The sequence below is a fragment of the Echinops telfairi genome, unplaced genomic scaffold (genome assembly GCF_000313985.2).
Source record: "Echinops telfairi isolate 266 unplaced genomic scaffold, ASM31398v2 ScPeMD7_7469;HRSCAF=8507_0, whole genome shotgun sequence".
NCBI lineage: Eukaryota > Metazoa > Chordata > Mammalia > Afrosoricida > Tenrecidae > Echinops > Echinops telfairi.
Window position 1 is genome coordinate 47,308,869 of NW_022111372.1, and position 12,782 is coordinate 47,321,650.

Here is a 12,782-nt window from a genome sequence, read left to right on the forward strand (position 1 = left end):
GTTTTGAGAATGATGAGGGCAACAAATGTACATATGTGCTTGACACAATGGATGTATGTATGGACTGTGATAAGAATTGTACGAGCCCCCAATAAATTAATTTTTAAAAAAAGAATTACTGAGTTGTTTGGCAATACTTCATAATGAAAAATCACATATAAAAGCTCTTATTTTCCTCTTTTGAGGCAGATAATCCTCAATTCATAAATATGGCTCTCTAGCTCTGTTATCTTTCAACCCTTTTTTTCTCCTCCAAAAGGGGAAAAGAATGGAGAAAGGGGCTGCATGGTCTCTTGTCCCTCTTCTAAAAAGGCCACTGACAAAAAGGTAAAAGCCTCTGCTTTATGGGAATTAAAACCAATGCTATCAATCAGCATCAGAACAATCTCAGTCTTTACCTTTCCATTCTTCTATGGCATGTTCTCTTTCTTCCAATTGTGCATCGTAAATCTGAGGTGGTGGCTAAAATTGAAAAGACACATAAAGTCAACAGCTCAAAAAGGAAAAGAACAAAGCCTTCTAATCTACATATCATGTGATGTTAGCTTCATTCACTAACCAACCAACCATTGCTATCAAGTTGATTCTGATTCTCAGCCACCCTATACAAGGTTTCTGAGGTTATACATCTTTATGGGAGCAAACAGCTTCATCTATCTCCCTTGGAGCAGTTGGTGGGTTTGAACCACTAACCTTGAGGTTAGCAGTGCATTTCCCCCCCTTTTTGGTAAATATGTTATTACATCAGTTACAGCGCCAAAACAATTATGAAAAAATGATCAAAGAAATAGGGACAGTATATTGCTCTTAATAATTATATGACTTCAAAATACACGGAAAGATATTTCCCCTTGGGCAATTAGACATCACCACTGGCCTCAGCTAAAGCTCTGCTGTGGCCATTGCCATGGCCATGGTGCTGTGCCGGGAGCGCAGGGAGGCCAAGTCCCTTCCAAGAGCATAGCTCAGGTTTACACTCCCCTCCCACCCAATCCTAACTCAGAAATGGACCATTCCAAAAGTTTGCTTATAAGGCAGATTTTGTCAATCAGATTCTTTTCATAGAAAACAATGTTTTAAACTATGGTCAAATCCGTAGGCCAAGACATAAAATATGTCTCACCAACGACATGAAGTAAGAAAGCCACACTAGCATCTCCCTTGTAGCTAAGGGTCATTCACACAAGTGTTTCCTGGGAACAGTGTACCTGAGACCAAACTCAGGAGAACTCGCCTGGCACAGACAGTGGGGGAGGCCCAGATGCCTTTGGGGAAAGATAAATAAACTTGTGATTTCCAGCAAGTCTCTGAACCTGATTGGGCGTTTTAGATCAGATGATGCAACCAAAGCTAGCTCAATGTCAGCTACACCCTCACTGCCATCAAGATGCTGCTGACTCACAGCAGCCCTGTAGCGCAGGGAAAAGGTCCCCGTGGTCCAGAGACTGTAACTACAGGAGTAGAACCCCTCGTCACTCTCCCATGGAGCAGCTGGGCATTTACAAGTGCTGACCTTGCAGTTAGTAGCCCAATGCGCAGCCACTCTGCCACCAGGGTTGTCAAGTACACAACAGGTGCTTCATAAAAGGTTGATACTAGTCTCACACACCAGCATTTGCAAAAAGAAAGGCAATTTCCATGTTCATTCTAAGGTACTCTCCAAAAGGCCCAGTGTGGCTCAGGTCGAAGCCCACCCAGTGGCTCTTTATCCTCAGGAGCCACTCCGATCTAGGACTTGCTATCCTTATGCAGGCCCTGCCTCTACATATAGTAACCCAAACCAAATTCACTGCCACAGAGGTGATGCTGACTCATAGTGACCCTATAGGGCAGAAAAGAAATGTCCCTGTGAGTTTCTGAGACTATAACTTTTTTTTTTTAAACATTTTATTAGGGGCTCATACAACTGTTATCCCAATCCATACACATATCAATTGTGTAAAGTGCATTTGTACATCATTCTCAAAACATTTTCTCTCCACTCAAACCCCCGACATTAGGTCATTTTTTTTCCCTCCCTCCCCGCTCCCCCCTCCCTCATGAGCCCTTGATAGTTCATAAATTGGTATTTTGTCATATCTTGCCCTGTCCGACGTCTCCCTTCACCCACTTTTCAGTTGTCTGTCCTCCAGGGAGGAGGTCACATATAATTCCTTGTAATTGGTTCCCTCTTTCCTACCCACTCTCCCTCTAGCCTCCCTGTTTTGCCACTCACACCACTGGTCCTGTAGGACTCATCCGCCCTGGATTCCCTGTATTTTCAGTTCCTATCTGTACCAGTGTACCTCCTCTGGTCTAGCCAGACTTGCAAGGTCAAATTCGAGTCATGGTAGTGGGAGCGGGGAGGAAACATTTAGGAATTAGAGGAAAGTTTTATTTCTCATCGTTGTTACATCGCACCCTGACTGGCTCATCTCCTCCCGGAGACCCCTCTGCAAGGGGATCTCCAGTGGCTTACTAATGGGCTTTGGATCTCCACTCCGCACTCCCCTCATCATTCATTATGGTCAGATTTTTTTGTTCTGATGATGCCTTATACCTGATCCCTTCAACACCTCGTGGTTGCATAGGCTGGTGTGCTTCTTCCATGTGGGCTTTGTTGCTTCTGAGCTTGATGGCCACTTGATTACCTTCAAGCCTTTAAGACCCCAGATGCTATACTTTTTGATAGCCAGGCACCATTAGCTTTCTTTGCCACATTTGCTTATGCACCCAATTGTCTTCAGTGATCCGTTCGACACCTCGTGATCACACAGGCTGATATGTTGTTCCATGTGGGCTTTGTTGCTTCTGAGCTAGATTGGCTGCTTGTTTACCTTCAAGCTTTTAAGACCCCAGACGCTATATCTTTTGATAGCCAGGCACCATCAGCTTTCTTCACATTTGTTTATTCACCTGCTTTGCCTTTAGTGGTTGTGTTGGTCTATAACTCTTTATAGGGGTAGAAAGCCCTATCTTTCTCTGGTGGAATGGTTGGTGGTTTCAAACTGCTGACCTTGTGGATCACAGCCCAAAGTATAACCACTACACCAATAGGGCTCCTGTTCTACCTCTAAACTTTTTCAGAGTAGATACTTACTGCTTCTGCCTCAGCAGGGTCATACCACACAGTGATATACGGGTGACGTAATGCTTCATCTACAGAGATTCGTTTATCTGGATCAATCACTAACATTTTTGACAGTAAATCTCTGGCTTGGCTTGCTATGGACAAAAACAAACATTATATTAATAAACTAGTGTTCTTAACTTGAAAACAATGGAAATCACACAACACGAAACTGAATATGATAAATGTCAAATTTGTCAATATAGAAAATGAACTTTTTAAATACTTTTGACAGGCTCAAGAGGTACAGAGCACACACAATAGAAGACACAATAGATGAGTGGGACCTATTAAAAATAAAACATGTATGCACATCAAAAGTCTAAATGAGAGCAAACAGATTGGAAACAAATCTTTAGCAATGACACAATGGACAAAGGACTAATTACTAAAATCTATAAACTCCTATAACACCTCAAAAAAAACCAAAACAAAACCAATAATCCAATGAAAAGATAGGCAAATGACATAGACAATTCGCAAGGGACAACACTTGAATGGCTGACAAACACATGAGGAAATGCTCACGATCACTAGCCATTCGGGATATGCAAATCAAAACAACCAGGAGATATTATCTTATACCCACAATGAGAGCCCAATTTAAAAAAACAACAACAGAGAACAACAAATGCTGTAAATGGCAGGAAGATTTTGGAACTCTTATGTACTGTTGGTGGGCTTGTAAATATGTACAAGCATTGTGGAAAGCAATACAGCAATATGTAAAACAACTGAGAATATAAATACCATATGACCCAGAGCAATACCTTGGCTGGGCATATACTCTTCCTACCTCCCCGACCCCCCTCCCCTAACAAAAAGAGAGACAGAATACAAATATATGTATGCTCTCCCATGTTCAACGCACCACAGTTCACAATAGCAAGAAGTGATAGCACAATGTGGTGATGAAACCAGATGGTGGCCAGCTATCAGAAAAAATACCATCTGGGGTCTTACAGTCTTGTCTTAAAACAAGTGGCCATCTAAGTGAGGCATCAACTAAGTCTACATGGAAGAAGCACATCAGCCTGTCTGATCCAAGGATTATAAAACCCAAATCTGAAGGAGGGGACAGTATCAGAGCTTAAATTCTGAACAGTGGATGACAATGGAAGGCCAAAATATATTTGCAGGGACCACACATGGATTAATCCTCTGTCCCTTTGAACATAGTCTAGTGATGTGCACAGCGTATCAGACAGAGAGCATTGTAAAGTTGAGATTATGGCATAAGTGGGTAGGCTAAAATATAGCACCTTATTATTTGATCTCCCTTTTGACCCATTTTAAAGTTGTTTCAGTTTTTAATATTTTTGCTTTTTTTAATTGAGATTTTTCTATTTGTGTCTAGTCATTGTTGTTGTTGTTTTGCTTTTGTATGCTTCCTGTTTTGTTTCATATGATTTCCTGTATATAAAATCCAAGATAAATCAATAGAGACAGTAACTGAATTAATAATTACCTAGGGGCATGACAGGGGAGGATAGGGTGAAATTGGAGCAAACAACAAGTGCCAGAAGAAAATATTCTGAAAATGATTGTGATACTGATTGCACAAATCTGTGTGTGTGTGTGTGTGTGTGTGTGTGTGTGTGTGTTATCCACTTTATTCTAAATTTAATCCTTAGGCCAAGGCTGTTTGCCCTAAGCAGGGATGTTGTGACCAAGGGCATTTTCTTTCCTGGCCCTGATTGCACAAATCTTAATAAGACTGAGTGATTAAATTGCATGATAGATGAAAAAAACCTGGACACTAGTTGTTTGGGGGAATGAAACAAGTTCAATAGCTTAGTTAAATATGAGGCTCACTTATGATTTGACACTTGAAGTTCACAACACGTAGAGGTAAAGGGGAGACGGGCTATTCTGAAGGCAGTTTTCACTAATGTAGGTAGACGTGGAATTCATTCAGCTAAACAATCACACTTGAGTAAAGGATAGGTGGGACAGGGAGAAAAGGACTTTTTGTTCAACTACTAAAACACGGTTTCTGACTTCAAGGAGGCTAGAATTATCACGGGTTCTTTGAATCTGAAAACTATCTTTATTCTCATTGTTGCATATAACACAAGTCAGATTGATTTGAAAATTTTTAGTTTGGCCAAAGGCTTAAGTTAAGCTATTTTATTGAGGGCAAGATTTCTAAGTCTCTCAGCTTTCTCTTCACAATGTCCATCAAATCTCTAGATAGTAAATAACGTTAGTTGAGAGTTGCAACTACTTTATCTCCTAACACTGACAGGTACATAGAGTGTACATACGAAAGTAAAGGCTTCACCTAGATTATCAGCAGGGGGGGTGGGGGGAATAAATGATATCTTACTTTTTATTTTATCTCGTTCAGATTCCGATGGAAATATCCAATCAGGAAAGAGTTCTTCAAATTTGATTCCAGGGTACTTTGGTCTGTTTTCCACATAATTCCTCACAGTTGGCTGAAGTTTCTTCATGAAATCTGCTGATGGTGTTCCTAGCTGTTCAATAACTTTATTCCATTGATCAATATCTAAGAGGTCTCTTGAGGAAAATGCAACTGAAATATCTTATGTCTACATTACCCGCAGTAGCATCACTCAAAGAAACTCAAATTATATTGATACCTATCCAGAAGTCACTGGGATACCCCACTAGACCAAGAGAAGTATTTTGAAATAATATTCAAATAAAACTTGGGTTTACAACTTTAGATTATTTTTTAAAACTCTTATACTCTGAAAGTTCATAAACTATGATCACAGTTTATTAGAATCAACATATTGAAGTTTATCAGCCTTTCCCCTCTAGATCAAAATGAAGTCATCTTGTGATTAAAGACTAGTTAACTAACCTAAAGGTTGGCAGTTCAAGTGCCCCTATGAATCTCAGGGGCAAAGAACTGGTAGTCAATTTCCATAGACATTATAGCTAAAGAAGTCCTATGGAGTAGTTTATTGTCACATGGAGTCGTTATGAGCTGAAATGGGTCTGATGGCACCCAACAACAATACAGAAGTATTGATTATATAAACATGAAATTAGAAAAACACCACAGTAAGCAAAAGTGAAATATGTTTTCATAGTAAAACTACCTGTGACTCACAGCTTTCTAAAGCAGAAAGGGATAGAAACACCTACCCAATTTGCAATGTTTACAGTCAGGGAAACCAGGTCCCAGGGTGAATAACTGGACAGGTGTGAAGATGGTTAGGGCAAGGGCAAAACCAGAGCCCTGGACTCTCCCGATCCCAGTACCTGCTCTTTTCCCATTAGACTACATTCTTTTCCTATGGGATTGGAACAAGAATAGTTTTGTTATTGTAGTTTGTTCCTGACAAGTAGATTTCAACTCATGTGCAGAGAAGAACTGCTCCACAGGATTGGGATCCTTTTTGTAAGCAGATCACCAGTTCCGTCTTCCAGATACCTCTAGGTAGATTTTGACAGCCAACTTTTTGGCTAGTGGTTAAGCACTCAATCATTTGCACCACCCAGGGACTTCATTCTGTTTTACTTGGTATCAACAACAACTATCCATGTAATACGTAGGCAATGCATTCTATTTTCTTTCAAAGCATGTGACCTAGGTGTGAGTCTCACCTGGGCCTCCAAATACTCAAAGGCAAGCCAATCTCCCTAGGAATCGCAGCTTCCTTATTGTTAAGTGGAGATGGTATCAGCTCAGCCCATTTTACAGTGTGGCTCTTAGGCACTGACCAGTGTGTGTACAACAGTGAGTGATTCTGAAACTGTAAACAATTTCACATGAGGAAACAAGCCAGAAAAATAAAAGAAAAAAATCATGCAAACAGCAACTTTAAAAAGTGATCAATTGAGGTCTGTCTTAGAAAAATGAAAGTACATCACCATGACATAATAGTGGGAACAGACACAGGAACTTAGTTCTTCCAAAATACTGTGTCTGCAGACCTGCTCGGGGAAATGACTTTCAGATTTTGAAATCTCTAGGTCATCTTAACTCCTGTTTGATGTATAAATACCAAACCAGAATGATCCCTTAATTTCGCTTACTTATTTACCTGGTGACACAGTGGAAAAAGCATGGGGCTGCTAACCACAGGGTGATGGTTCAATCCCACCAGCCACTCCATAGGAGAAAGATGAGGCTGTCTGCTACAGGAAAGATGTACAGTCTCAAACACCTAGGGAGCAATTCTACTCTGTTATACAGTATCACTATGAGTCAGAATCTTCTGGACAGTTGTTGGGAATTTAGTCAAAATATAACAATGTAGCCAGACTGCACAATTGGAAGTGACTGTCAATGACCTCTTCATGTTCCTTTTCCTCTACCACCCCAGGGGGCTTTATCCTTGGTCTCTTTCTACTCTTTCTCCATAAGCACTCATTACTAGTATCAAGGTTTAAAATCCCATTGATGGAATAAAAATCTCGTTTCGGCACTCCACTCTGGATTTTCCAAAGAAGGCTCTATGAATATTCTATCTGACATAGAGATGCCGAGTTCAACTCCTTCTCACCACCTTCAGGCTCCCACTCTAGTTTGGCCTCTCCATCTCCACTGTACAAGCAGAATGAATCTGCACTACTTGCCACCCCACTACTACTCTTGTCCTAGATGGAAACCCTCAATAGGGAAGCTGAGGTTCCCTTCAAAGCTAAACTAAATAAAGAGTATAGAAAGACCAGGAGCTCAAATAATAGCTTCTGGATTGATGAGTAAAGGGTCATTTTCACAGACTAAAAAGGAGGTAATGAGAAGGAAAATAGCTCAGGCACGCCTAGGTCACCTTCTGAGTGTGTACACACGGTCAGTAAGCTCCATGGCCCTCAGGGGCAGACCCCAGGACTCTCGTTTTACACATCGTGAAACCAAGAAGTTACCACGTGGAAGAGCCCAAGTAGTCTGGCTAAAGCTTGCTACTTCTCGCAGTAGGTCAGAAGTTCCTTTTGTGCTCCGGGCCATAAACCTAAAGCCAATCTCTAAGAACCATAATCTGGCTTCCAAAATATTTTTCTACACCAAGAATTTTAATCTAATCTCTGAAATTATGCACAAGTTTTTCCTTGAATAATAATAATAATTATTATTATTATTATTATATTTGTAGAGAATAATATTAGATGACCTATGCATAGTCATTAAATTACTGACATTGCAATATGCTAATACATAATGTAAGAATTCCTAATGTGCTAAAAATACCTATATTTTTCATATCTGAAGAAAATGATTCTTAATAAATAACATAAGGCACAAAATACATGTAATTGAGGAAAAACAATGCGAAACAAATAATTCTAAATAATTTATCCTTAGAATACATCAACTTTTCCTCTTTTGAGTTTACTAGCAAAATAAAGGCCTATTTATTCAGTCTTAAACAGTGGATCTGATAAAAGGATAAGAAAATGTATTACAATAAAATAATATTATATTTCACTTCATATATTATAAAACTTATGATGTAGAAAGTGTAAAGAGATAAAATGACATGAATAAAGTCTTTTTACTCCAATTTGTCTTGTAAGGAATTTATAAGAAAACAACCCTCATAAAATCATTTTAAAAAAACCCAAATACTTAAAAACTTCCATACATACAAAATATGAACTCCAGAGCTTAGTTCCCTTTAAAAACAACCATTAGACTGTCAGTGGACAGAGGCTACTTTAAGCTTTAACAACAAAACGAAATCAAAGGTTAATGAAAATACTACGTAGTCAGAACATAAATGGAAAAACAAAAAACGGTACATGTGAAGAACCACGTCAGAGTAAAACATATTAAATAAGAAGGGATGATTAAAGAAGGACAAAAGCTATTATAATTATCAATATAATATAATATCATATAGTGTCCTTTATACTATGTCATTAATATGAATGGTTGACCACAGTGTAATTTAACCTCGAGTCTTACATTGAATTAGACTTCCAATGTGCCACAAAATAACCCTATGGGTAAATTTCTACTAATCAGCAGAATAACAAGAAAATTTAACTCTTCACAAAATTTTCATTTAAGTTTTACGTAATGTGCATCAGTTCTTACTTTCGGGGAAATCCATTTAACGCATTCTTAAAATTAACAGAAGAGATTAATAACACAAGCACATGAACCTATTAAAGTTACTTTCCTATTTAAAATAATTTACTGAAATAAATAGTGCTTTTGTTTAAATATATGACAATATTTGTCAAAGAGTAAACAACTTTTTATATCCCTCTTAGTAGTTTTCATAAAACTAGATCGAATTTAAGTGGCTTAACTCTAAGCCTCAACAAAATCATTATATGTAGTTCAAAGAAAAAAGAACATGTACAGTTTAAGCATTAGATTTGTGCCACAAATGTAACAACCGTAACGGAGAGCAATTAGAAAGCAGTTGAGAACAAGAAGATTCCCCTTTGCGTGTTCACTTAGAAGTGAGACTCAGTCTGCTCTGGCATTTAGGGACAGCACGGCTGGGGCTCAAGGTCCCCGGAAGGATACGATCAGTGCCTTGGAATATCACACAACCTTTCACCAGTTCTCCCATGATGCAACCCACTGACCAGATATCAACTGAAAATAAAATGAAATGGAAAATTATGGAGTGCCATGAACAAAACAAAGGTGAGTAAAAGGAATTCTAACAGTGTACTAAACACACAAATATGGAAAAATAAACTGCTAGCTAGGGTGGACTTTTCACACAATATGAATGGTTGCGACCTCTATTTTTACCCTTCAGTTTACAGCAATTGGGTTTTGATGTCAAAGAGTTCAGTACTTTACAGTTTTAACCAAATAAACAACACATCCAGAAGGAAGTAGTACCCATTGGCCCCGCCCCCAGCCCAACCACCAGACTCGATGCGTGGTTGTTCCCTATTAAGGATACAGTCTCTTCCTGGGAACAGGACTTTATGGAGGACCATTTCTGCCATGATGCACCCGACAGACCAGATGTCCACTACCAAACATCAGGGGATTAAAAGCGAGCCTTATACTACCCCTCAAGTTTTCCCCCAAGCCTCCTCCCCCAAAAAGTCCAAAATCATTCAGTGTCCCCATCTTGCCAAAAGTAAAAGTGCTCTTTTGAGTGGTCACTGCTGAGTTGCAGTGCATTCTGGGGCTTAAGGGGTAGGCCTGAATTCTGTGGTCCCCATCCTTCTCTGCTGAGCCCCAGCTCTACCCCTTGCCTCTGCCTACAACGGCAGAGAAGTATTTGAACTTCCCCTCTGCTTTGGTGGGGAGAAGTTAACAGAGGTCTGGCTTTCTCTTACCTCCACAGGGAACTAATAGGAAGTATGCAGTGCTCTGCTTCACAAAGTTGGAGCACAAGTTATCAAACATCAAAATGCACCTAGTGTGCTTTTCCATATGCATCTCTTTAACCTGTAGTCCCATTTTTCCATGAACTTTTTAAAGTCTCTCATATGTTATACTTTCATAAAGCATTCAAATAGTAATGTCAATTCAAATAGTAACAGTAATGAAATTTTTAAATTGTGTTAATTTAATGAATTAAAATACAAAGTGAACTATTTCATGGCTGCGAACTATGACAATTTACATGTAATAGAGTTCTCACATTATACTTCAATTACTTCAAAGGAAAGAGAACAAATCTAATGGTACCCACTGGCATTCTTAAAAACATCACCCGCTCCCACCAACTCAGTCAGTACTCACCATTCTCTTTGTACCCCATGCCCAGGATGACTTCTGGGGCTCGATAATACCGCGTTACCACATAAGGAGTCATCATGAAGTTGGTGCAAGCTGTCCGGGCCAGTCCAAAGTCAAGGATCTTAAGGGTACAGTCTGATTTTACTACGATGTTGCTGGGTTTTAAATCCTAGAAAGAAATGGTTTAAATTAATACGCATGCATTAGATGATCCTCTTCATAGGAGCTGGGAGAGCAGGTGAGGCAAAATGAAGTGAGGTTTCTTCTTTTTTAAAACCAAGGATTCTGGCAAAAATGGGCATTTCAGATACAAAGAAGTACAAATTATTAACATAAAATGGCACTCTACCCCCCCATACATATACACGCGCATACATGTGCTTGCACATACACACTACACATGTACACACCCCACAAAATATAGCACACACGTGCCAAGCACCCTCGCATACACATATACAACCAGGAGTGCCACTTTCAGTTGGGCATGTGGCGGCAATGGGAGAAAAGCAGCACGTAATTTGGTAGGTGAGAGGAACGAGCCCTTCCCCGACACATTATTTTGGTGGTGAGGATCCATCAATACGTTCTTCTTGGAAGGGCGAGTTATAAACATTTTGAAATGTAGACACTTTAGTACCCAGGCATTCTGGAAGTACATCCTGGCCTAGAAATAACAGCACAGCCACCAGAACAAGGGCGGTTGAGGCAACACTGACTCTGACAATGGCAACAGTGGAAACCACCTCCACAGGGCCGCCTACTAGCAAAACGCCCCGTCTTCAGACATTTCCAGCTGTCTGAAAAGTGTCAAACTATCCTGCTTTTGTTGGAACAACACTCTTTACTCCCATCTGTAGAGGAAAAGGCTAATGAAATATGGCCCTGGTAGATCTGTGATGTGCCCCACTGCCCAGCATGGTGCCTGTGCAGAAGAGGCAGCCGCACACTTCAGTGGTAACTAGGGGAAAGGGCTGAAGAGATCACAAAGGAAAGAGCCTGAGAACTTCCCCCTCCCACCGCCCGCAGCGTCTTTCCTCTTATTCTTTATAGTAACTTTACAAAACTTTACAGGCTGCTCCGGGTTTTATCATTTGTTAATATTTTTATTGTGAATTGGATGAGAATCAGTTTTCTATTCAACAATTTCAATCCCCTCAACGCAACCCCAGCTATTCTACTTCTTTCCTATACCCCTGTTTCTATTTCTCCTTTCCTAACACTTCTGGACTTTGTCCTGGGCTAGGTACCACCTTTTGATCTCAAATGGTTGATTACTCTAAGGAGTATGTATCGCCCTAGTGTATGACTCCCAGAATTGAGTCACGGAGGTGGGTTCCAGACCTGAGGGGTGGCCAAGGGCCAAAGTCTCGGGAGCCCACCAGGCACTATCTAGCCAGTACAGAGACTTTCAGTTTTAAGATGGCATAGTAAAGTCAGTTATGCCATTTAATTCTTGGAAACCACCCCAAACAGGAAAACAAACACATAGATACAAATGGAGGGCTGGAGGAAGCTTATTAACAACCTTCAGTACGCAGATGGCACTACCTTGCTGCTAAAAGGGAGGAGGACATGAAGCACTTGCTGATGAAGATCAGGATTAGAACCTTCAATATGGATTACAACTCAATGTAAAGAAAACAAAAATCCTTACAACTGGAACAACAGATGGCATTATGATAAATAGAGAAAAGGCTGAAGCTGTCAAGGATTTTGCCTTGCTTGGATCCACAATCAATGCTCATGGAAACAGAAGTCAAGAGATCAAAAGATGCATTGCATTAAGTAAATCTGCTGCACAAGACCTCTTTAGAGTATTAAAGAGCAAGGATGTTAGTTTGAGGATTAAAGTGCACTGACTCAAGTCATGGTATTTTCCAAGTTGAACACCAAATAGGGAAGAATCAATGTGTTTGAATTGTGGTGCTGGCAAAGAATATTGAAAGTACTATACACTACCTAAAGAACAAACCAATCTGTCTTGGAAGAAGTGGGGTCAGAATGCTCCTTAGAAGCAAGGATGAAAAA

General features: G+C 40.0%; 1 protein-coding gene across 5 annotated transcripts in view; it reads right to left on the reverse strand.

Moving 5' to 3' along the window:
* Positions 1-12,782, reverse strand: part of MAPK9 (mitogen-activated protein kinase 9) — a 43,247-nt gene that overhangs the window by 4,933 nt on the left and 25,532 nt on the right. For 3 of the 5 annotated variants that reach the window (XM_004696842.2, XM_045284518.1, XM_004696844.2), the window contains exons 5-9: positions 10,755-10,920; positions 9,570-9,641; positions 5,439-5,621; positions 3,080-3,204; positions 399-462 (exon numbers count right to left, since the gene is read on the reverse strand). In XM_004696842.2, coding sequence (XP_004696899.1) covers positions 399-462; positions 3,080-3,204; positions 5,439-5,621; positions 9,570-9,641; positions 10,755-10,920 — 610 coding nt within the window. Of the gene's footprint in view, positions 1-398; positions 463-3,079; positions 3,205-5,438; positions 5,622-9,569; positions 9,642-9,791; positions 9,822-9,960; positions 10,033-10,754; positions 10,921-12,782 lie in introns of all 5 variants that reach the window. The other 2 variants (XM_045284519.1, XM_004696843.2) reach the window with 2 other exon arrangements.